Source organism: Epinephelus lanceolatus, chromosome 11 (assembly GCF_041903045.1).
Source record: "Epinephelus lanceolatus isolate andai-2023 chromosome 11, ASM4190304v1, whole genome shotgun sequence".
NCBI classification, from domain to species: domain Eukaryota; kingdom Metazoa; phylum Chordata; class Actinopteri; order Perciformes; family Serranidae; genus Epinephelus; species Epinephelus lanceolatus.
Window position 1 is genome coordinate 25,300,627 of NC_135744.1, and position 24,798 is coordinate 25,325,424.

Consider the following 24,798-nt stretch of genomic DNA (forward strand, 5'->3'; position numbering starts at 1 on the left):
AAGAGTGTGTTGGAAGGTGTTTTAAAAACAATTTTGTGTTTGTTTCTTGTTTCTGTTGCTTTCTGTCAGTGTATACTCTGATAAAGTACCTTCTATTCTGAGCTTGCCTTTTACATAGTCATCCCTCCCTATCTCTTTTAATGACTTTCAGCTCACATGGTATTTTGTACTATCAGAAGATAGAGAACCGTCCTATTGACGATATTCCAGCTATTATTTGGGATATGTGGAATGGGGAGGATTGTGAGTGGATTTCATGCATTGTTCCTCGTCATATATACTTTAAGTTTGATACCTGCTGTGAATATGTATTATGTAAACCTGTTAAAATTGAAGAAACATATTCTTGGTTAAAAAAAAAAAAAAAAAAAAAAGAAGAAGCAAGGGTCCCAAAAGCAATCCTTGTGGAACACCCTTCTTCACAATGACTGGATCTGACATGACATTACCATGTTTAACAATCTGTGAACGACTAGTCAGATAACTGTGGAACCAAGCTGTTAATGAGTAGTAGGTGGTCCAATATTGAAAGGTCTATAAACAGAGACACACATGTTCTAGACCTTGTAATGATCACAAAATTTACCATTTAAAACATTTTACTTACTTGAATTTTGATAAATCCAGTCCAGTAAAACAACGAGTTGAGCTTGAAGAAAAGTTTCTCGGTGGCGTGAGTTCATGGCTGTAAACACATTTACTATCCACTATCAGTGCGAGGATAAACAATGTGTGTTTTTCTTTTACTGATATAAAACCTTTCCAGATTTTTTTTAGGATAGTTCAAAGAGATAGCCTTACAGGGTTATCAGTACACTCTTAATAAAAGTACACTTTATTTATATAGCTGCCTTCACACACAAAGTGAAGGTCAAAGTGCTTTACAGGACTGAGTGGGCATGTACAAACACTGCTTTACTAACATCCCCCTCATCCTTCTGTTAGTTTAGATGCTTCCGTCAGGGCAGGACAACTTAAACTATGGAGCGTTTTCTTTGTTTAACATGTCACAGTGAGGGTAAATAAAGGTATAAATAATAAAGTCAATGATAGCTGCTTCAGTTCAATTAAAATAGCTTTTGTTAATGTTTTGAGCGACATCTGAACTGTCACCAAATGACATTTACATTTACAATTTATAATGGATCTGAACATACAGGGAAACGCTGCACTTAACAGACTCTCTATTCATTGCTGGATATTTGTTGTTGTTATTTTTAAATGTCACCAAATTCGTAGTCATGCTTTATCTAAAAGGTTTCACTGTACTGGCCCTGGCTTCACATTCAACGTTCACACATTCATTGCTTTGTCATTCACACCTAAATCCTTTGTATTTGTTGACTATTGTCGTCATTTGGCTTTTAAATTTGTGTGAAAGGAAATCATTTAACCTGCACAGACCGAGTTTAACTGCTTCGGATATGTGGAGGAGGCATTCCTTTACTCCCTCCTACCACTTTCTCCATATAAACTGTTAGATTATGTTATCTTGCTCGCTCGGTCTTTGACCACCATCCTCATCCTCTCCCATTTTTCAGCCTCTAGTATGGAGATTACATCTGCTGTAATGAAACAAAGGCTCAGGTTTCTCTTAACAACTCTCACTGCTCTTTAGATGATGTCATCCTTCCCCGCAGCCACTGATTCACCATAAACCGACCGTGTGTTAGTCATCACTCGATCATCCTTGGCCTCATTTGCTGCAGTTTCACCATTAATTCATTCTTAATGACATCACTGCAGCAGCTAATCACGTCCACTGCACCTTTACTGCAAGAACTGTATTTCACATGGTAAAATGTGAACACACATATTAGGCTCCCATCAAGAATATTTTATGGTTTTTAATTGGCAAATTACAAACTCATTCTGCTCTCTTGACAGATATTGTTTTATGAATTTACATGCAGCAACAGATGTACTGATGGGTTGGACACCAGAACAGCTTTAGTGCTACCTGACACAGATTCTTCAGCTCTCAGATCATCTACAGGAGAAAAGAAACATCATTCTTCCTTAAGGTATTTCCTCATCTGGTATTTTTATCATGTGGATCAACTGTTTTATATTTATATAATCAAAAGTTAAAACCTTTGTTCATTATCCTATCTTTCCCCCTAAAAGCAACTATTTTTTTATTTTAATTTTGCTCATTTAGTCTCGATTTGCTTGCATTTTTAAAGGGGAACTCCACTGAGTATACTCATCATAAAGAGTGATACTAGAAAATTAGAAAACATTTTTATAATGTGTTTTGCAGCTCTGGAACGACCTTTCCATGTCTGAAAAGACAACTCTGATGGTGTCATCAGAGTTATTTGGACTTAGTGACATTTTTTAACAAAATACATGAATAATATGGTACGCACTATAATGCAAGTTGGCAAAAAATAAAAAAATGGCCATAATTTAGTTATTTTTTGTCATAAAAAGACCAAGTATACATAATTTAAAAAAATCGGTTTCACTTTTGTTTTAATTACGTTTGATATAATACCTCTGGAAAATATTAAAAAACCTTTAAGATTAAAATCCATGGCATTTGAAATTGAAAAAAAAAACCAAACATTAAAATTAACTCTTAACTCGTTTGTTTGTTTGAACATTTTCTTCAGACAACATCGTACCACTGTGGAACATCCCATAGGAATAAATGTGTTAAAGAGTGTAAGAATATTTCAGCAAACTTAACTTCTACATTTACTACAACTATCAAACTAACAGACTGTAAAATGACACAAAAAGACGTTTTTAGGCCACTTTTGTGGAGGGAGTTGATGAAGCTGAACCATGCGAGAAGGATTCCAAAAAAGGGACTCAGCATGTCTTCCAGAGAGTCATGTAAACAGTAATATTGCTTGTCTTGGGGCAATGGCGGAGTATTGCAACATAATTTAGGATTTATTGTGGGGTATAAACAGATGAAAATGGGAATGTTACCTAGAGGCACCATCGATGGGGTAACAAATTCAAAATGTGGGGTTTGGAAGAAGTGGCTGTTTAGGAGACAAGGGTCTGAAATACTTTGCATTTAGGGCAATAAGTTCAGAAATTTACATCAATTTACTGTAATGCAGCCTTTAAAACCAGGAAAATACAAAACTCATATTAAGACACCCAAAATGGAAGACAATAACTTGTTTCATATCACTGTATAGATATGATATCAATATATTGTCCAGCCCTGGCTGCATTGTGGGAAATGTAGGATCTAGCATTTTAGGATCAGCATTTCTTGAAGCACACTTGGAACTAAAATATCAAGATATCTCTGACCAACCCCATTTTAAGCTGTCCCACCACAGACAAGATTTTCTGGAAAAAAGCGACTGATAATGATGCACTTTACTGTGAAATCCCAATTACTAATGGTTTTAAGAACATTTACCCTAATACTTCTATTAGTAGCCCAGGTTATTATTAGCTTACATCACTGAAGTCAAAAGGCGTTTATTCGGGACAGGCCTTTAATTTCGTTCATGCAAAACTGTTGCTCAGCAAAGATGGGAAAAACAGTCAAATTGTTTATTTGAACCAGTATAGATATCACACAGCAATTATGAATCATTAATTTAATCTAGCTCCGACAGACAGGCCATCAGAGAAAGAGAACCATATGACACTCATTTTACAGAACTCAAGGATTACGGCACCCAGCATATTGACACAACACAACTTTATCCTGTTAAAACAATACTCAAAAACTTGGATTAATTTTTATGAAAAACCCTTTTGATTCTTTTGAGCAGTGGACTCTTACAGACTAAAGGGATATGAATAACTTACTGGGTAATCAAGTAACGGACACATATTCTGACTTTATAACAGCTTCAAAGGTACAGAGTCACCACTGGTTCTTTCATCATGATGGTAAATCTGAATGAATTACGGTCTTCTCTGGTGCTCATAGTTTCAATAAAATGAACTGACTGAATTGTGGAGAATCTAACTAAGCTGGAACATTTATATTTGTAGGTGCGATCTGCACAGCTATCTAACATTAGCTCAAGTAGGTAGTCGACAACCCGGTTTTAAACATCCAGAGAACTTCTTTACAATGAACTGCTTGGCAATCAGACCAGGCCTGTAATTGAGACAGGCCTTTATTTGTCAAAATGTGTAGCCACACCAGGCTAGTAAAACAGATTGGGCATTTAATTGGGACTAGGCTTTTAATTTAAGTTATACCATAGTTGAGATATGAATATGAGTTTGTCAGCTGACTATAATTCAAATAGCCATCATGCTCTATCTGATGCACCTACTAGAATAAAAGCTGGAGCTTTTATTTAATCATAAATAAACCCCCAAACACTATCATGATTTTTGATTAAACCATGTTTTATTATTCCTAATATTAGATGTAGATACACAAGTCAACAAACATTATTTTAGATTTTGTAATGAAAATGCTCCACAGCACACTGACATCGTGTGGAAGGGTCTGGTATTACAGACACGTACCTGAAAATGGACAGCAGTTATAATTTTTGCAATAACTTGCATTAGTAACAGTAGTAGTAATAGTAACAACAGTAGCAATAATGATAATAATAGCAATTAATAATAGTAGTGGTATTAACAACTCTGAATTACAGAGGAAGGAACAGACATTCGTCAAAAGTAATGAGAAATGAAGGTAGGAGGACAGGCTTATCAAATGCTGCAAGACAGACCACTGGATGAAAAAATACAAGCTCCCACTAGACAGCAAATATCCTGCCTTCTTCTAAAAAAAGGAAGCTCAAATTGTCACCAGTCTGTTTTCACCCATATCTAATACTTAACAAGTAAAAGTTTATTTTTTTCTTCTTCATTAAGTACTCCATTGTTACAAGTACTCTCATTACCAAAAACTCATCTCTTTGACATCAAGAATACATTACTTTTCATGTCCTGGTCAAAGCTCACCAGTAGCACGATGCTATTTTTAAAAGGATGCAACATCGAATCGCAGCCAGCTGAGGACGTTTCCACAAAACTGGGTTGCCAGGGTCATTCTGCATTGAGTATACAGTACAGTATTAACGTGTGAGCGCGTGTGAGAGAGATAGAGAGAGAGAGAGAGAGAGAGAGAGCTCGTGTACAGTATGTCAAGTATGAGAAATATTTTTGCTTCACATGACCAATTTGGCCAAACTAATTTGAATCATTCACATTCAAATGAGCTGATAAGAAAATACACTGTTTGACCTTTAAGTCCCTAACATCGACTGGATGCTGTGTCTGATGTCCAGAGCAGAGAGAAGGTAGCACTAAAAACAGCTCGTCCACCGGGGAAGAATGACTCCTCCATTCGAAATTGTGCACAATGTACGCTAACTGCGTCGGCTCACTTATGTATGCAATGACCATATTGACTCTCCTAGATCGTAGCTAAGTCTAAGGCTACTTAACTGATACAAATCCCACTGACAGAGACAAGGCAGTCAGACTGATAAAGTTTGAACCAGGTGCTGTCACTGTTTAGTAGTCTCAAAGTGGATGTGAGGATACTTCTCTGGGGTCTTTGATTTGAGCGTTCCACATTCATTTGGGACTGGAAAATAAGGCCAGCTTGTTAAACTTCCAGCTGTTTGTGTTATCGCAACAGTTTGCCTTTTTCAAAGGCATGGTGTACACATCCAGGCAATTACCAGCTTTAAAAGAGTTACTTTTCAGAGTGTAATAAATCAGAAATAATTACTCGCTTGCAACCTACTTAAAATGATCCATAAAACTCTTGAATTCAGAATTGTTATCCAGTAACTTCCTGTTGCATTTTGGCAGTTAGAAAAGGCAAATTAACCCTTGGATTTAAGTGACTGACTATAATAACAGTTAACGACCAATTTATATAAGATTGCACTACTGCCTACAGTCTCACAAGATACTAGAAATGCTCTTATCATCTCAAACATGTAGCATATTTGAGGAAACTAATAAACACCTATCTCTTTTTTTTTACATATTGGATTGCCATTATCTTGATTTAGAAATGCCAATTACATAGTTGCTCTCCAACCCTGCATATGAGGTGATCTTTTCCAGAGTACATCGACACAGAAGAGAATAGATGGCAATGATGGAGACACATACAAGTATAAACCTACATGAAGTCATGCCACATATGCAAGAGAGCAAAGCTCGTCTAAGAGACAATTTGGGACTTCTCCCTCCCTGCCACCACTAGTGGGCAGAGCTTTCTGTCGTTGCTGTTAATTCATATTGTACCTGCATATATAATCCACTGACATACATTAGATCATTGCCACAGGGCACATTTTTAACATTCTCATCTTCGTACTACAAAAACTTTCGTTAAGACTGTTCGAATGGAGGGCGGGGTTGTAAAAAGGGGTTCAGTGTATCTGGAGTGGGTTCAAGTAAGGCTCAGTACACCTCTCTCTGTCAGGTAGCATATGAAGCGCATTCTTCACTGCCTGTCTGATATCACTTGCACACCCCTCACTTCACCTGTAATGAGACCTGTCAGCTGTCCATCTGTCCTGCTCGCATCCTCGCGGTCTGCCACGGAAAATGTGCTTCAGCTTTTTATCTACAAACTGCCCCTGTGCCTTCACACCAGCAGATAGAGAGAGAGAGAACGGAAATAGATATTAGAAGACTTAAACAGAAACAATGAAAGCGTCTGGTCTGGAGGAACTTCATTGGTAATGTCAGCTTACATAAAATAAAAACCAGAAGCAAAGAAAAAGCTAATTTTATGAAATCATTCCGGTGATATTGTTATTTCGTGTTTGTGTCTGATTTTCGTCTGCGGACCGAAAAGCAGCATTCATCTGGCCACGTTTGATCAGGTATAACATAAACGTGCAAAATCCACAGCACCACAACTCACACACGCACACACACACACACACGCGCGCACACACACTAGAAAACTAATCTTCTCTGCTTTGTACAGAAAAAAAAAAAGTTGAAAATCAAGCAGAAAAGATCACTCAAAAGAAATAATCAAATACAGGCAAAATTAGAGACAAAATAAAAAATAAAACCACTTATTAAATATATATATATATCATTTTCCCAATGAAACTTGTGATCACTTACTGCACACTGCTAAAATTTAATGAACTTTATTTTTTTTTCTCAAAAACACCTCATCAACTGTCATTCCTAAAATAAACAAAATAATACATACAAAGGGCAAGCCCAACATTCTCCACTAGAACCAAATTTGTTTCTCTCCACAACATGAATCAAGATTATCTACTGGCAAATTAATTAGTTTGTTTTCTCAAACCAGCAATAGCAAAAGATAAATAATAATAATAATAATAATAATAATAGCAATAATATCGGTCAGGTTAATAACATCAATACCAAGAACAGAAAAAGAGACTGATGTGATCCTTCCCAAAGAGAGAGCGTTTTAAAGTGGAGAAATAAAATCAGGGTGCACCACAGTGGAAAGCCTCCATCCATTGTTTAACTAGCGACACGGCATCAAAGTGGCTCAGCTAGTCGAGACTCAGGGAAGAGGAAGAATTCATGTTGAGCGAGAGCCGTGTTGGTGGGTTGGAACTGAACTGGGCCTGAATCCTTGCTAATGCCAACCACACCTGTTACTGACTCAGACTAATAAGCTCAGCTGGTCGGCTGAAATTGGATGAGGGCTTTCATTGTTGGGTGCAGCTGAATGTGAATTATGAATTGAGTGAACGTAAAAGAAAATGACAGATAAAACTGGCGAGGGAGAGAATCAGAGAGAAAGAAAAGAAACAAAGTTCTCTGTAAGCCACGTACAGTAGCTGTCGACAAATTCCTTGGGGCCTGCACTGAGAGCAGTGTGTTTGTGTGACCGGTTTGTACTTTGCTTTCTGCCTGCTTCAGTCTGTTGAAATTTTGACAAATGTAGTTTCCATCGATTTAAACAAGAGTTCTATTTTTTCTTGCCAAAGAAGCTGAACCTCTTCTCACGATCCTTCTCTTTCCCCTCCTTGTTGCGCATGGTAACGCCTCCGGCTTCACCTGAGCTGGGGGAGATGGGAGGCATCGTCATGGCGCGGCTGAGGGCCCGCGGACCTACTGGCGAGTCTCCTGATCCTGCTGGAATGGAGTTGTGGATGGAACGGATCCAGGAGCTCATCTCCGCCTTTAAACAGCCAAAAATATTTATTATACTTAACCATTGTGAAGGAGAGTCACAGGACACAAATATAATTTGTATTCAATTATGTGTTTTAGTAGAGTGATTCTGTTCACATCTCACCTCATCCTTTGCTTGGAATAGATACTCTTTTCCATCTCCTAGCCTGCAGACACAATGTTGAAGACCATTAGTCAGATATAAGCTATAAAATAATACATCTCACTATTTCACCATCTTGTTGGTATTTTATTACAGCCTCTCACTTTAAAATAAAATAAACTAGAACTACCGCCTCACGGTTGTATTTCTCCACAAACTGGTCAAGTTGCAGTTAGTTTACAACCATGTCTGTGAAAACATGGATGATTCACACACATATCTTCAACACGGCAGCACAAAAGATCAACAATCAGCACAGTCTCAAGGTGGACAACTAAATTTAGTGTCACCAATTCAGTATCTGACCAAATGTCTCCCCTTCTGTTCCTGAGTTATGACGTTGAGTCAGACATGACCAGAAAAGTGTTTTTGCAGAACATTATGACGTTGCAGTGAAGTTGACCTTTGACCTTTTGGGAAATAAAATGTCATCACTTCATCATTTTATCCTAGTAGACATCTGTTTGAAATTTTGTCACAATTAGCGTATGAATTCTTGAGTTATGGCCAAAAACATGTTTTATGGGGTCACAGTAACCTTTGACCCTCAACCACCATATTCTACTCAGTTCATTTTTAAGTCTAAGTGGGTGTTTGTGCCAAATTTGAAGAAATTCCTTTAAGGTGTTCTGAAATATTCACAAGAATAAGACAGATGCAAGGTCACAGTGACCTTGACCTTTGACAACCAATTTCTAATCTTTTCATTCTTGAGTCTGGGTGAATGTTTGTGTCAAATTTGAGGAAATTCCCTCAAAGCCTTCTTAAGATATTGCATATAGGAGAATGACACAAATGCAAGGTCACAGTGGCTTTGACCACTAAAATCTAATTAAGTCATCATTACGTTTAAGTGAATGTTTGTGCCGAATTTGAAGAAATTCCCTAAAGCTGTTCTCGAGCTATTGCGTTCACAAGAATGAGACAGGGTCATAATGACCTTTGACCACCGAAATCTAATCATTTCATTGGATCCAGGTGGGTGTTTGTGCCAAATGAAGAAATTCCCTCAAGACGTTCTTGAGATATCATTTTCACAACAATAGGACGGACAACCTGAAAACATAATGATAAATAAATCAAACAGCGTGACAACTGTACTGAATCAGGAACCCTTTTTCTGACATCATTAGTTACCAAGTTTATTCTTACCTGAGCTTGAATACAAATTTCCTCTTCTTATAGTCGTGAGCCACCTCGCACACAGCCTCCCCGAGGCTTATGGGTACCTCTCCGTGGTATGGAATGCCGTTGCTAGCGCTCTTGTTGTCCTTATAGAAACCGAGACTTCCTTTTCTTAGGACACAGTACACGTTCTGCCAGGATCTGTGGGAGTAAAAAAATAAGTAAGATGTGGAAAAATCACCAGTAAGAGCTTTTTAACACAACCAACCATTTTCAAGCAAGAATATGTTTTTAAAATTGGGGACAAATTAACAACATAAGCAACTGAGTTTACATGTTGCTCTGAAGTTAGCATGTAGGTTTAAGTAGCACTGTAGGCTATGTAATGTAAATGCCTGGAGCCAATGATGATATAAAGAAATCTGGCACACTATGATGAAGATAGCCAGAGTAGACAAAACTGTAAGAAACAAGAGTGTTCAGAACGGTCTGAAGCCTGAGGTTTATGCTCACAGGAATTATTTCTACATACGAACATCCAACATTGTAACATTATATAAGACGCAAAATACAGACAAGCATAACAGGTCCCCTTTAATGCACTTGACCAACCCCCTCCATACCAACACTCACCTGGTAGCTGCCTTTTTGCTGTGGGACTCCATCTCCTGTTTTCGACAGAGCATCCCCTCCATGGTATCTGGCTCGGACTCTGCTCCACCCCTGCTCGGTAACGTGGCAGAAGGCTCAAGGCGAGACGATGCCAGCCCGCTGTCCCTTCCTGGTCCGTTCACCGACTCAGACTCTGAGCCCTACGGTTCAAACCAAGAACATGAATGGTGGTGAGGAGGTGGAAAAACACGAGACTGGATGGAAGCAGTGAGCAGCAAAGCAGCCATTCACAGCCATACATGAAAAGCCATGATGACGCTTGCTTTGACAGCACCATATGATTACCTCAGGTAACAGCATAGCGTGGGTCCACATTATCACACAGTACACTGATATTACACAGGACGATTACAGTCACTCATACGGGTGAGATATACAATTAAAATAACAGCACATGTGTGAAACATGCATGCTGGACCGAACATGGATAGTTAAAATGTTAAAATAATAATAATCAAAATGTACCTGCTGCCAGGTTTGTTTGGAACAGAGGCAGATACAAATTTGCAATGTAAATATCATTACTGGTATTCTTAAAATAATCTTTGCCTCTTCAGTCAAGTATCAGTAATATATTGAGCCACTATTACACACACACACACACACACACACAGACAAAACATACATGAACTCAAATACAGGTCAACTCTAAAAGCCTAAAATCGTTTACCAAATTTATCTTAAATACAGAAACCACAGAGAACATGATGCCTTTTAAAGTACTCGTTTGTGACAGTAGTTGTGTTTCTATTTCCTCAACAAACCTTTTTTCTACAAAGACTATTAATGACTTTCACACTCATCACAGGAAGTGTACACATATAGGGAAAGACTAAAATGAACTACACATAAATCATCTGCGAACAGCTACAGTTACCACCACATTTACAACTCTGGGCTTCACACGTACAGTCACTCCTGTCCTGGTCAATATGAGCACATATACAACAGCAGATTGATCCATGACAGCAATCTGTTCATGAATCTGCATCATGCCTTTTAAAACAGCAATGGGACTCATTGATGGAACATGAATAAATAAAGCGATGGTTTTGCATCTGTGACAGAGAGCGATGGCTTCTCAACAGAAGAAAAGAGGCACTGCAGTTGACCAGGAGCTGAGCGGAGGCTGTGACGGGGGCGAGGGGAGAGCTACACAGCTGACCGCGGCTTGGTACTCACACGCTCCGGCTGCTTTGGCTTACACACACGTTTAGGCTCTGATTTCTTTCCCACTGACAACGATAGCGATAATGACTGCTGATAAAAACGTAACAAGACATTGTTAAGAAGTGTTTTAGACACTGGTTACACTTCTAGAACTTTTTCTCAGACACCATTTTGATTGGCTTCTAACAACAGTCGTCAACAACTGTGACCATATGATCAATGTATACAGAAATGGCTCCCTTTCTCTGACTGATTATTCTCTGTAGTTTCTGCTGCAAACCTTAACATTTATTTCTGCTTTCAACCAGCAGCTAGTGTAGGCTACCATCATCTCCTCCGGCATCTGCCAATAAGGACTTTCACTATATCGTGTAACATGCATGAAGTATGTCCCACCCAGATCCCAAACCCCACTTCAGGGTTCCTGAGGTGGTGGGTAAGTTTCTTCATTTGCAAGCCTGATTCTTTTCAGAAAAAGTGCTTCCACAATACTAACTTATTTTTCAAGTATCATCAAAAATACCTAAAAAAAATAAAAAATTCTGCTTAAATAAACACTTCATAATTTACAATTAATAGCCATTCTCTGATGACAAAAATACATATATTACTTTCAACTGGACAATAGCAAATTACATGATAATGTAACAAGGTTTGTACTGAAACAACACTGTTGATTGGAGTAGAACAGACAGAGACAGGGACACACACTCACATACACTTACATTATGTATTAAATGTATGACATAGTCACAGGTTTGGACTTCTTTTACAACTCATATACTTTCATGAAATTCATAGTTTGCAACATAAGGTTATATTTGTCATAGTAATGGAATAGTATTAAATGTGGACATCTCATGGCAACATCTGTACAAAGTTACCATTATTTCTTTCATTTATCTTTCTGTAATTGACTTTTTGACACAGACTGAGTGGGGGGGCGAATATAATCCATGTCATAATGTAGAAGATGAATCATGGAACATAGAAAAGACATTATAGGACATTATGTGCTCGAGCCCAAAGGTAAAAAATGACATTAGAAACCTGGTAAAAAATTACAGAGCAGAAACCTGTAGCACACAAAGCATTTGGATTTAAAAAACACTCACCTGAGATGTGTCATTGTCGCTGTGAACTCCATTCACTGACACCGACTGATTGAGTGTGGTCTGGTCCAGACTGGTTCTGTGTTAAAAAGAAAAAAAATCAATGTCTGTTGATACTGTACGCCAACACCGTTCTGCTCCACCATAACTCCCCTTTATTTTACCTGGCTGCAGAATCATGTGCTTGACTTTCTGTCTCAGATGGTGCCACTTCTACTGGGGGCGGTGTCGGGGGTCGCCGCGCTCTCTCCTCTTCCTCTCGCCTCCTCTGGATCTCCTGCTCCTCAAGCTGAAAAACGGGAAGTCAGTTGTTTTATCTAAACCTAACACCTCATGAGTGAGGAAAAATCAATGCCTACATTCACAGATGAGAGGCGGACATCCTGTACATCCTGTACATCCTGTATCTATTGCACCAGACGCTATTTTGATGTGTAAGTCATCTCTCTACTTACTGTAGTGAGTTTCTCTAGCAGCGAAAAGCGGTCTTCCCAGGCTGCAGCAAGCTTCTCAAAGGCCTCGTGGCGCTTAATTAGGCTCTCTACCTCATCCACATTTGAGCCCAGATCGGCTGCTCGCACCAAAGGTTCCTGCCCTGCCAACCAAGACTCTGCCACATAGGCATCGCGTCCAAACTGCAACACCTCCAGCACTGAGATGCAGAGACAAGAAGAGCAAAAGATAAAGAGGGAGAAACAAAAAGACAGAGTGAACAAATAATGAGACATTAAGAAATACAGCATAAACAGCAACAGAAACTATTAGTAGTGAGTCAGATGCTTACTAGCACATTTATGCACATTTATATTTATTGAGTGTCTGTAATTGTTGTGTTTGATCTATCTACATTACCTACCTACCCACCTACCTATCTATCTGTCACGTCTACCTATTACGGCCCTTTCAGACCAACTGTAGCTTCATGGCAAAAAACAAAAGCTTCACTGATTTGAGTAAGACCACTTCGTTGGTGCGGGAAGGGTTACTCAGCAAAGGGGTCACAAAATAAAAAATAAAAACATATGCAAACAAACCAAAACGTTAGTCCTGGCTCTACTTTTGCCATATTGCAATCAACACCCATCTAATACGTGTATGACCTATGACCTGCAGAAAAGGCGGCTGATATGATAACTTTGAGTTATCCTTATCCTATTTCCGAGGGAGGAATGAATCTGTGTCTCTTAGAACTTTAACCTGGACATATGTGTTTGTACTTTATCTGACTACCTTTACCCCATACCCTCTGCCAATCACACCACAGTATGACTCACAACTCTTTTACCATGGCACTATTAGACTCAGTGTGCCCCTATTCTCTATAACATGTTATGCATGCATACCAATTTGTAAATGGTCCATCTTGTCTTGCCACTTTTTGTTGATCTTGTCTCTCTTTTCCTGCAGTTGAGCCAGTTTCTCCCGGATCTGTGAATCAAGATGAAGAGAAGAACATTAAAGGAGAAGTGTGTAGAATGTAGTGGCGCCAAGGGGTTAAATACACCATCACTCACGCCTCCTTTTCCAAGCAGAATTTTAGTTTTTTCCTTGGATTGGTTAGGGTTAGGGTAAAAATATCTGGGTAGGCCAATCAGAGGCAGAGAAAATCAGAGCATCCAAAATGGCTCTCAAGAACCTAAAGTGGCTTCAGGTAACAAAATCAAGAAAGGACACCTCTAGCGCCAATATTGTGTTTGTTCTGGGCCACCATAGAAACATGGAAGTGCAAAATGCCATTTTTTTTCTCCCCTACTGTGCTGTGATTGGCTAGTACCAATCCTTACTATGACCTTTTTGCCCTATCTTTAACCACGACCTCAAAGCATTCCACCTCCACAAATCGAAGTGACAAGTACTAGCCAATCACTGCACAGTAGGACGGGACTCCTGATAAACAAACATGTGAGCAATTGTAGATATTAAGAGCTCTTTCTTATCCAACCAAAACACAGCAAACCTTAGTGTCAGGTACACTAATGAAAACATAATTATGGATATCATGTCATTTCTGCCAATAACTGCCCCGCCATTCCACACACTGGTCCTTTAAGTAATAACCCACATGAGTCATTAAGTGTATTCCCTTTGACTCAGACCTCATTCTTGTAAATATGCATTGGTATGACTGTAGATAACAGTGGAAGTGAGCCATGGCAAATTACCTCATCGGCTGCATAGTGATTATTGTTGATGAGAGTATTTCCCATCTCAATACAGGCAGTAAAGCTGTCTGCTCTTGTCTCGATCTCTGACTTGATGTCCTGATGATTGGCAATGACCAGTCCTGCAGAGGACACATCCCTGGGACAACAGAGAGGAGACAGAGTTGAGATTTAAATATGTTTGACACACTGATTATAACAGCATTTATGACAGTAACTGGCAAGTTAAGCATAAAATGACATTCACCTGGGGCTGTCATGTGCATCTATCTGCAGGTTGACACCGTCCATCCAGAGCATGAGGTCTCGCACCATGTTGAAGAAGCGGAACTTCTCCACAGTGTCCAGCAGGAGGAGCCTGCGGGCCTGACCAGCCTCAAGCAGGCCTTCCCAGGCAGAAGTCACAGCATGTTCACTCCTGTGAATGTCATCAGCTTTCTCCCCAGCATAAGCCTTCTGCAACCGTGCTGCATCATCTTGCACCTGGTTCACCTAATGGGTAAAAGATGAAGCAGGGACATTCAGGTTTCTATTCACATTCCCTGAGTCTCACACGAGATCTCTTTATTAACTGATAGCTGACCTGTCCACTGAGGGCCTGGATGTCATTTTCGAAAGTGTTGTGCTGTCTGTGTAGATGTTGAACAGTGTTCAAATCACGGCCAAGGTCAGAGGGCAGGCCCTCCCTCTTCTCCTTAACACGCCCAAGCACCTCCATGGCATCCTGATGGAAGCGGTGCAACTCATAGGAGGCTGCCAACATCTGTGTGCGTGTGTCGATCAGCTCCAGCAGATCAGCCCAAGCCTCGTTTAACCCATCCTTCCACTCAGCCACACTGGCGTTCTCAGGATGACCCGACTCAATCAGGTCATCTGCCAGCCCATTTACACCATCCACACGCTCTTGGCCGATGGTGCTGGTGTCACGAGCAAACTCCCGGAACTTGTCCCTCAGCATCTGTAGAAAGAAAAATTAGGGCAAAAATGGGAAACATAATTAATTCAGCTAAATTTCCCTGAGCATCAGTGTCTCCAAAGTATGTGACAGAGAAAAAAAACTCACTGTGACATGTTCATAGTCCTGTCCTAGTTCGTGGGAGCCAGCAACCACCTCCCTCTCAGCAATCCACTGTTCCAGGTCATCCACCTCCCGCTTCAGCTGGGTCAGCCGCAGTCTCTCCTGAAGCCGCCCACGACGCTCCTCAGCGAGGTCTTTCAACCCTGCATAGAGTTTGTCGACTTGGGCTTGCCTTAAGGTGATTCTCTCGCTGTGTAAATAAAAAGACAGATCAGTGGTTGTGGGTGTGCAGCTTCCTTCGTTAGAAAGCTTGTGTCACATGTTAGTTTAACATTTGGATCTATTTGTGCTCCCTCACCTCTCTGGGTGTTCACTGGTGACCATGAGGCGGCTGCTGTTGGCTAGTTGGTGAATGGTTTGGGCGTAGTCTTCAAGCGCCTGTTCGAGGGTCTGGTGCTTCTTGACCATTACTAGTGCGCTTTGCTCATCCTGGGAAACAAACACAGGAGATTATCACATTTTGTCAAGACAGAAAGAAGTGTAAGAGCAATTCTACGTCCTATTTTGTCTCGTCTTACCTTGGCTTTTTCCTCTGACATCATATGTAGCTCTTGTTCTCCCATCCAGGCCTCGGCCTCTGCTGCATCAGCATAGAACTGCTGGGCGCGATTGGCTTCCATTAGACGGGCATTGCGCTTGTCTGTCTCGGCTATCAGCTGGCCCCAGAGGTCCTCCAGCTCAACGAGGCGCTCCTCCAGGACAGACTGCCTATCACCATCTAACTGGCTCTGAGTCTTGCCTCGTCTGAGGATGTCATCGATGCGAGGCTGGTGGCCCTGAATCTCCTTCTGCAATGTCTGATTCAGAAACAAAAGGTGGGTTTGGTATTTTCCACACCTCACATTTGCCTGTGGTGTATGCTCAGTGAAGGTGTTTAATAATCTAGAGATGCCAGTGAGTGTATTGTAAGTCACCTTTATCTTCCTTTTAATTAACCTGTATTACAACATTTAAAAACAAAGTAGTAATTAATCGTTTCAGGAAATTGATTCTTTTTTCACTGTACCTGGTTCTTCTTACTCAGCAGCTGTACAGTGGGCAGGTCTTTTCCATGGTCTGTGGAAGACGCCAGAGGCATCCTCTCTTTCACCCATAGCTGAGAGGAAAATAGATGAATGAATAAGACATGAGTATCAGGTGAAAAAGGATGCAATAAAAAAAACTCACTTACTCCAAACTTCTACATTTTATTTATGCAAGCAGTCAGGTAATCCCACTCACGATTTCATCCTCCAGATCTCTGTTGAATTGATGTGCTTCTTTGGAGGCGAGTAGTCGCTGTCTCCTTAGTTTGAGAGGATCCTGAAGGTTGGAGAAGTTGTCAGTGACACGCCTTTGCTGACCATCTACTTCGGTGAGTCCAGCTTCCTCCTGGGACAGGGCCAGAGCCTGAGACTGGAGGGACTGCACCTCCTTCTCTCTGACCTCCATTTGGTGCTCCAGCATCTATACAGTGACAGAACAAAAATGTTAGACACGGAGGTATGACATTAAGCAGCTTTGGCCAGTCCCAACACATGCACTTAGCTCAGCAAGTTCAGGATTTATAAAATACATTTTGAAGCTTTTTCAGCACGATTACAATCACAGTAAATCTTCTCAGTACACATTTTGTGTAAAATGAACAGTATTTCATGACAGCAGAGATGCCATAGATTATGCTTTGCTTGCACAGCGTGCTCTATACCTGGTGCTTCTTGAGCAGGATGTTGACACTAGTCAAATCTTTGCCATAGTCATCACTCTGCAGCTGACCCTCAAGGTTTTTCAGCCAGACATCCAGAGCAGAGCAGCTCTGTGTAAAGAGCTCTGCCCGGTTAGCGTCGAACAAGCACTGGGCCTTGGTGCGGGTGGTGCCCTCCAGCTCCTCCCACTGACGCTGAAGGTCCTCCAGGGTCTGCTGAACGACAGGTTTGAGCTCCGGCTTCTCCGCCACCAGCGCCTGACCCTCCTGTTGGAGACAAGGAAACAAGAATATGTTTGAATTGATGGCAGAATAAATTATTGATGAAATGCCAGCTAGCCTTATTGATCAGCCAACCCATTAACAGGCAGATAAATGGATGTCTAAATACTGATTGATAACATTAAATTCAACAACGATTAATATAAAAATGGCCACACCTTATCAATTTTGTCAAGCCAGTCTTTGTTGGAGGCCAGCTCTGCCATGAAGGCCTGATGCTTCTGCCACTTGCTGTGAAGATTTCTGGCCTCATCGTAAGACATGTCCTGTGCTGTCAGCATCTTCTCATTGATCCACAACGTGAGCTACAGAAAAGAGAACAGCATTATGGAACAAGCATTATTTCTCTAGTGATAAACACAAATTCTATAGTTTGTTTCTTATGATTAACTAACTGTCACATATTTATCCCTTTACTGAGAGTATTATTCATTCTGCTAATATTTCATTTGATTTTAAAAATAATTTTACCTCCTGTCCATCTTGAAGGAAGTGCTGCAGTTCACGGTTATCCTTGAGCTTTGCCAGCAATTCGTTTGCAGCCTCTTTATTTTTGAGATGCCTGGAGAAAATTAATGAGAAGGTTAAATGAGCTTCTGTCCTTCAAACTACAAATTAAAAAGAAAAACATTAATGGCGGTCGGCTCTAACCTTTCCTGGATGGAATCAACTTTTTCCTGGATCTTGTCCGAGTTTGCATTACAGTCATTAATGAGGCGCCGTCCGGCCTCCACCACGCCAGTTATCTTCTCCTCGCTGGCCTCTGTGGTGGTGAGGAAATCCTCGTGCTTCTTAATGGCCTCCTCTGCTCCCTGAAGAGTGGTGGGCATTTCTGTGTGGGACAGCACGTACTCCTACACAGAGAGGAAAGGAATGTCACTTTGTGTTACATTTCTTATGTGTAATTATCTAATTCTTCATGATTTTTGCGGCCTGTTGGCGTACTGTAAGTGACGGGTTGAGATTAAGACTTATAAAACAACTACAATCTGGGGATATAGTAAATAATTCAAAATAGAACAAGCCACAAATATAATTTTTCTGCTCCTGTCTCTGAATTCAAATTCTTATGTTGTTCCAGTCCTTAAGTTGTCAATTAATTTTTTGTGCCACTTAGAACTATGACAGTAGGTCTTTCAATTTTATGACATCACCTACTGTAGTATAGTGGCCTACACCACACAGATCTAGGCTTATGGCCCACTTATAGTGCAGCTTACATCTCTCCTCCCAGTTGCTCTGATTTGAGAGCATGTGAAAACACAGAACTGGCCACCAGTGTAAACAAACCACAAACACCCAGACAACCACAATAGAGACTAATATAGGATAAACAGAGTTTAAACATGAGGGTAAACATATTTCTGATTATCAGAACAACACACTTGTGTTGTACTAAAACCAGTGTGGGAACAACACTGGTTTTAGTGTTGTTTTAGTTCAGAAAAGACAAATCTAAGCTTGGAAATTATTTTAGCGGTTAAACCATCACAAAATTGCAAATCTGAAGATTGAATCAAATCAGTTTCAATTAATTCAGATTAGAGATATGATGACTTTGTATTGTAATCAAGTGCAACTTAGTCATGTTGAGAAAAATGGGAGGTGCAAGAGGGCAGATGGTCTGCTGAGAAATTTGTATTTGATTTAGATTTCTTTCCAACTCATACTTAGTTTAACCCATGCTCTGCTTAAAGGCATAATCATCTACTTAAATCATGCAGTATATCTATGTATTTCAGGTACACACAGGTATTTGGCTCTGACTTTGGCACTGACTGGTGGACTGTGGACTGTGCCAAATAGGCTTTACAATGATACATGATAGCTCTCTGGCACAGGCTATGTTGTCCGTACCTGGCTGTTGAGGAAAGCCTCTGCCTGCTTCGCGTCTCTCAAGAAAGTCTGGAAGTCAAACGCTTGGGCCAGAAGACTGTGGCGGTTCTCCCACATGCGACGCAGCTCATGCCAGCCAGTGTCCAGTGCCTGGAGCCTCTGGGCCAAGAACATGTGTTGGGCATCCGTCTGACCTTGGGTCACCTCCTCACCGACCGCTCGCATCTTCTCGTAGTCCTCCTTATAGTTATCCACCTCATTCTTAATGTTCTCGTGCTGGGCGAGCAAACTCTCAGCCTCAGGCAGAGAGGTGGGAATATCCTCTGAGGCCACAGCCGTCTGGGTGCGGGACAGCCACGACTGGAAGTCATCCAGATCCCTAAGGAAGCCCTGCAGCTTGCTGGCTTCACCCAATGACTCTTCACGTCGCTTCATGGTGGCATTCAGCTCCTCCCACACCTCTTGAATCTCTGCCAGGTGTCCTTGAATCTCTCCAGCCTGATCGGGATGTTCCATGGCCAGCTTTTTAGCCTCATTTCTCAAATCATCCAGTTTACCCTGAAAGGACATGAAAAATCATTTAAATGCAGAAATGATGACAAGATATGGCAATACGAAGCCCAAAATGATCCTACGATCAATTTAGCTTATTTTTACATTATCTGTTACACAGTCTGTTCTGTTTACATCCCTCACCAGTAAGTCACTGCATGTGACCTCTTCATACCTCAATGGCCTCCAGGTCCCTCTCCATGCCAGTGAGTTTGCGTTGCAGTGCCATCACACCAGCCAGGTCATTGCCCAGGCTCTGGGTGGATTCAATCACTTTGGTCTTTTCCTTCATCCAAGTTTGGATCTCATTACACTCCAAGTGGTAGTTCTGGATGTTGAGGGCCGACTCCAGGGCTTGTTTCTTTTGGCCAGCCATTTGTTCGAACTCCTTCCATCTAGGGATCACACCAAGTGTGAGATTTAGGTTAAAAATGCTAACTATAGTACTCATTGATTACAAATATATTTTTGTGTACAATAGTGGGGTTCAGTAGGCATCATGTGTTAGCATTAACCTGTTGTGTAGTTGGTCTCGTGTCTGGTGGATTTGGTCTTTGTTACAGTTGTCGGAGCTCAGCAGCTGCTCGGCCACCTGGTTCACATCATTTACACGAGTGCCTAGGTTGTTCATCTCAGGTTCCAGCGTCTCAAATCTGCAGTCATAAATAATAGACCAGCATTAATTCACTCATTCTGAAAAGTCTACTTTCATTTAGACTACATATTTCAATAGATAATAAAACTCAGTAACATTTTGTATACTTTTAAGAACAAGATTAGAGCTACACAATGATGTACTGGACATTTCTAAATATTGTAACAGTTTTAATCGTCTGTGGAATTTCATCAAAATGACCTAATGTGTTTGATTTCACAAATGAAATTACTTCAGAGTTCAAAGTTATGTAATTGTCCAGTTAGAAAGAATTCCAAGAGCATCCCTCACTATTAAAAAACCTGGTCTCACACATATTTGAATGGATTTTTAATTGTTATTTTACATGTGTAAGTCGCAGCTTCAGTGTCTCCAATTTGAAAAGGCTTTTTAAAGTATAGGAATTAAGCTGTCATCATGTTTCCCCTAAGTTAAATCTTCTGTATTGACAGTCTTCCCTTCTCTCCAGACTAACCTCTGCTGCACCACCTCTAAGTCCTCCAGTTTGGTTGGGATCTCCATGCTATCTAACCACTGCTCCTTCTCCTCCACCCAGAGCTGGCAGGCACCAGCTTCACTGAACATGCGGTAGAGGGCCAGGGCCCCTTCCAGAGCCTGGCGCCGAGCCACTGACAGAGACTCCAGTTCTTCATAGCGCTGCTCAATAGCAGGTAGGCGGCCATCCACCTACAGTCAGCCATAAACAATAATTTAGTACTACCAACAGCATGTCATCACCGAAGAAGTATGAAATTACAGCACACATACCTGAGGGAAATGTACATAGGCCTGTGGCAGTGCTTGGACCTGCTCATGCAGGGAGTCGATGCCGGGGCGGTGACTCTGGATCTCCTCATCTATCTCCCTCTGTTTGCGAGCGAGAGTTTGGGTGGAGAACTCGTCATGGCCCACCTCTGTACTGGACACCTGTCTAAGTGTCTCCATGATCCATGCCTCCATGTCATTGGCATCTGTTTGAAACTGGTGCAGGGCCACTGCTTCTTTAAGGCTCTGCTCTCTGAGCTTAGTTGTCTGGGAAGCAGGGAGAACAAGAAAATTACAAAAACAATAAAGCAATATTGGGAATAGCATTATACTGTACAAATACAAATCATCATGATCACCACTAACCTCCTCCAGATGTGCCCACTGTGCACGGATGTCTTGAATCCTCTCTGTGACCTCTGGGGCTCCAAAGTGTCCCTCCTGAACCAAAGCTTCTCCAGCAGCGATGCTATTACTCAGGGGGCCGTAACGGGCTGCCATCTCATCCCTGAAGGCCTCATGTTTGCTGAGCAGGTGAAGGGCAGAAGTGAGGTCACGACCACAGTCTCCACTGGCAAGGATCTGCTCCTGCTCTCTGATCCAGGCTGCTTCCTCTCCCAGATCCCATAGAAATTGCCACAGGCGGCGCGAGTCCTCGAGGCGTACTCTGCGTTTCCCAGCAAGCTGACCAAGCTCCTCATAGGCCTGACCCAGCAGGTCAACCTTCTCACTAACTAGTCCCGGCTCACATGGTTTGTAGGCTGGCAATTAGAAAGGCAGGAATACATGGGCACTTAAATGTTGTGCACAAATAGGTGAGATTAAAGCTGCATGATCTGTACAAAGATTACATAAACATATTTGAAGACTCACCCTGTTCATAGGAGGTGAAGCGCTGTGCAGCTCCCTGCACTGCCTTGATCCTCTCTGCCTGAGCTGAAATGTCAGCCTCTACCAGAGTATGTTTCTGCAGTAGGTCCAACACGTCATGCAAATGTTTGCCACTGTCAGGAGACTGTAGACGACCCTGAAACAGAACAGTCCAGTAGAATATTTGGTTTGCAACAGCAAATACACAAGGTAGGAATCTGGGTTGGGTAGTGTGTCCACAAACAGGATATGTGAAGAGTGGACAACATTTTTAAACAAAACAGATATTTATACATTTTAAATCATGACATTTTATGAGCTATGCCTTGCACTTGGTGATATTTTAAATGACCAATGGCGTACAACACAATTTCAGCAAGCTGTTAGCTTCAGACCATTAACCTGAACAAACGGGGAGCAAGAGCCTTACTCAAGCCGAAGAAGAGTAAATTCCTCTAATCTGAGCCATTAGACCAGAAGACTATTAAATGAAAACAGGACATTGTGCGACAAACACTATTAAAAAACAGATAATAAACTGTATACAGCATCCTAATTATATGGTAATGGCTGACTGAATCGCCAAAACATTAACAGCGTGTTTCCAGTTACCACCAAAAATTACAGAAGACATGGATTAATGTCCTAATCAACTCCACTCCAGACAAACAAACACAGACATGTACATCTCCATCCCAGCTGTCCCTCATGAACTTAAACACCTGTTCATATTCTCCCAACTGAGAAATGTAATGTGCCAGACTTGTGTAAAGGTAGTGGGTGGCTGATGAGGCCAAGCCGTCAGAGTAGCAGAGCGAGGCATACATGTTACTTTTTAAACAGACATAATATTAATACAGTGTTCGTGCGTTAAAAGGAATGATTGACACCAAAATAAAGACCCGGATTTATCCATGTAAGGAGAAAAGACTTGCAGTGACTAAAGTTACCTCAGCCAACCTCAGGAAAGACAGCAATGACAGGCAACACAGCTCAGGCTAGGCCAGTAAAAAGCTTATTACTGCTGTTAATGGTCCTCTGATAAGCACAGGCACTAAAACTGCCGAGGACATATGTGAACTAACTTAATTGAGAGGATTAGGAAATTCCTTTTTGTTGATTAAAAACAAAGAATGTAGGAACAGAAAGCAGCAGTTCAGAACAAGTTAAAACAAAGTGAGCACAGTTAAAACAGTGTAAAGTCCCGCACACACCAAGAAGAGTATCTGTAACAAAATAGTTTTAAATATCATTTTGACTAAAGTGGACGGAGGAGTCTACACAACAACTTTAACAATGACAGTGGCATATGATATCACTGGGATCACTTTCAGAGTGATTTGATGAACAATAGACACACTGACAGCCAAACAAAATACATCCAAATTAACAGGGCGTCACAGCTGGATTGGCAATGTATGCTTGGTGCCACTGTTTACAGAACATCATCATTTCATGACTGTTTTAGTTATCCTTACAGTTATCGTTCTTGATGTGGACGGGCCTTAAGCATGCGTTGTGATGAGTGGTTCAATACCTTCATGTCTGCCATCCAGTCCATGATGTAGCGCATCTCCTCAAACAGCCTCTGCAGGTCACGATGGGCATTCAGCCGCTCCCTGCGTGCAGCTAGAAGCTCTTTCAGGTATTCCCAGAGTCGAAGCACATTATCCCTTCGTGCAAGTATACGTCGCACGTCGTGGTACGACTCTGTCTCCAGCTCTTTGGCAACAGCCTCCACAGCAGCCACACGCTCCCAGTACGCCCCAATGTCTGTCTCAATTGCTTCATGTTTGCGGGTTGCAGCTTCCACCGCTCCCAAGTCGGTTCCAAAGTTGTCCTAATAACAGAGGAAATCAGAGTAAAACTATTCAGTGCAATCAAGTCAGAAATAAGAATGAATCTGTAGCCACGCATGTGCCTGTTGTTGATTTATTAAATTTTATTTTCCTACCTGAGACACCAGCCTCTGGTTCTCACTCAGCCACGTCTCCCGCATAGCTGCTTTGCGGTCAAAACGGGCAGCGAGCATCTCCAGCTTCTCCTGGCGAATCAACTCGTTTCTTAGTGCCAGCTCTCGCTCGTGCTCTGCCTTTTCCAGTCGCTCCCATGCCTGCCACATGAAAACACAGGAGGTCGGTGACATCCTGCAACTAGGATACCAATACTGCATGCATGATGAGGCCACTTTTGTGAAACTTCATTAACTTGCATAGTAGATAATTCTGTGGTCTGTGGACAATTTCCCAAAGAGCATGTGACAGGCTGCTTATTTTAAATATTGATTAAACACGTCTTTCACGTTTCTAGATTAACAAAAACATTGCTGGTTCTGTCTTGAGCAGCCCATACCTTATTGATGTCAGAGATGAGCTTGCCCTCTCTTGGCATGTAGACTTTCTGATTGTTTGCTCTCATCTTGCTCTGAATCGTAAAGAGGAGAACCTCCAAATTTCCTTTCTCTGTAAACCTGTGGAGACAGACACCACCGCTGGTTAACATACTGCACGGCATCACACTTTGGATCCTGATGGATAACAGGCATTGGGTCATTCAGTGGGTTATAATAACTCAGCTC

The 24,798-nt window shown here is 41.3% G+C and overlaps 1 protein-coding gene across 6 annotated transcripts in view; it reads right to left on the reverse strand.

The window, feature by feature from the left end:
* Positions 1 to 4,326: 4,326 nt before the first annotated feature.
* sptbn2 (spectrin, beta, non-erythrocytic 2) overlaps positions 4,327 to 24,798 on the reverse strand; it is a 54,548-nt gene continuing 34,076 nt past the window's right edge. For 3 of the 6 annotated variants that reach the window (XM_033611650.2, XM_078172416.1, XM_033611641.2), the window contains 30 exons: positions 24,573 to 24,690; positions 24,175 to 24,333; positions 23,758 to 24,060; positions 22,224 to 22,377; positions 21,717 to 22,111; positions 21,354 to 21,617; positions 21,061 to 21,272; positions 20,446 to 20,583; positions 20,106 to 20,325; positions 19,400 to 19,936; positions 18,194 to 18,396; positions 18,014 to 18,104; positions 17,701 to 17,847; positions 17,264 to 17,527; positions 16,798 to 17,022; positions 16,583 to 16,672; positions 16,095 to 16,373; positions 15,875 to 16,005; positions 15,562 to 15,766; positions 15,082 to 15,456; positions 14,746 to 14,990; positions 14,499 to 14,637; positions 13,680 to 13,764; positions 12,792 to 12,988; positions 12,501 to 12,625; positions 12,340 to 12,415; positions 10,016 to 10,194; positions 9,410 to 9,583; positions 8,219 to 8,261; positions 4,327 to 8,101 (listed from right to left, as the gene is read on the reverse strand). In XM_033611650.2, coding sequence (XP_033467541.1) covers positions 7,889 to 8,101; positions 8,219 to 8,261; positions 9,410 to 9,583; positions 10,016 to 10,194; positions 12,340 to 12,415; positions 12,501 to 12,625; positions 12,792 to 12,988; positions 13,680 to 13,764; positions 14,499 to 14,637; positions 14,746 to 14,990; positions 15,082 to 15,456; positions 15,562 to 15,766; positions 15,875 to 16,005; positions 16,095 to 16,373; positions 16,583 to 16,672; positions 16,798 to 17,022; positions 17,264 to 17,527; positions 17,701 to 17,847; positions 18,014 to 18,104; positions 18,194 to 18,396; positions 19,400 to 19,936; positions 20,106 to 20,325; positions 20,446 to 20,583; positions 21,061 to 21,272; positions 21,354 to 21,617; positions 21,717 to 22,111; positions 22,224 to 22,377; positions 23,758 to 24,060; positions 24,175 to 24,333; positions 24,573 to 24,690 — 5,986 coding nt within the window. In that variant the 3' untranslated portion in view covers positions 4,327 to 7,888. Of the gene's footprint in view, positions 8,102 to 8,218; positions 8,262 to 9,409; positions 9,584 to 10,015; positions 10,195 to 11,236; positions 11,315 to 12,339; positions 12,416 to 12,500; positions 12,626 to 12,791; positions 12,989 to 13,679; positions 13,765 to 14,498; positions 14,638 to 14,745; positions 14,991 to 15,081; positions 15,457 to 15,561; positions 15,767 to 15,874; positions 16,006 to 16,094; positions 16,374 to 16,582; positions 16,673 to 16,797; positions 17,023 to 17,263; positions 17,528 to 17,700; positions 17,848 to 18,013; positions 18,105 to 18,193; positions 18,397 to 19,399; positions 19,937 to 20,105; positions 20,326 to 20,445; positions 20,584 to 21,060; positions 21,273 to 21,353; positions 21,618 to 21,716; positions 22,112 to 22,223; positions 22,378 to 23,757; positions 24,061 to 24,174; positions 24,334 to 24,572; positions 24,691 to 24,798 lie in introns of all 6 variants that reach the window. The other 3 variants (XM_033611597.2, XM_033611624.2, XM_033611615.2) reach the window with 2 other exon arrangements.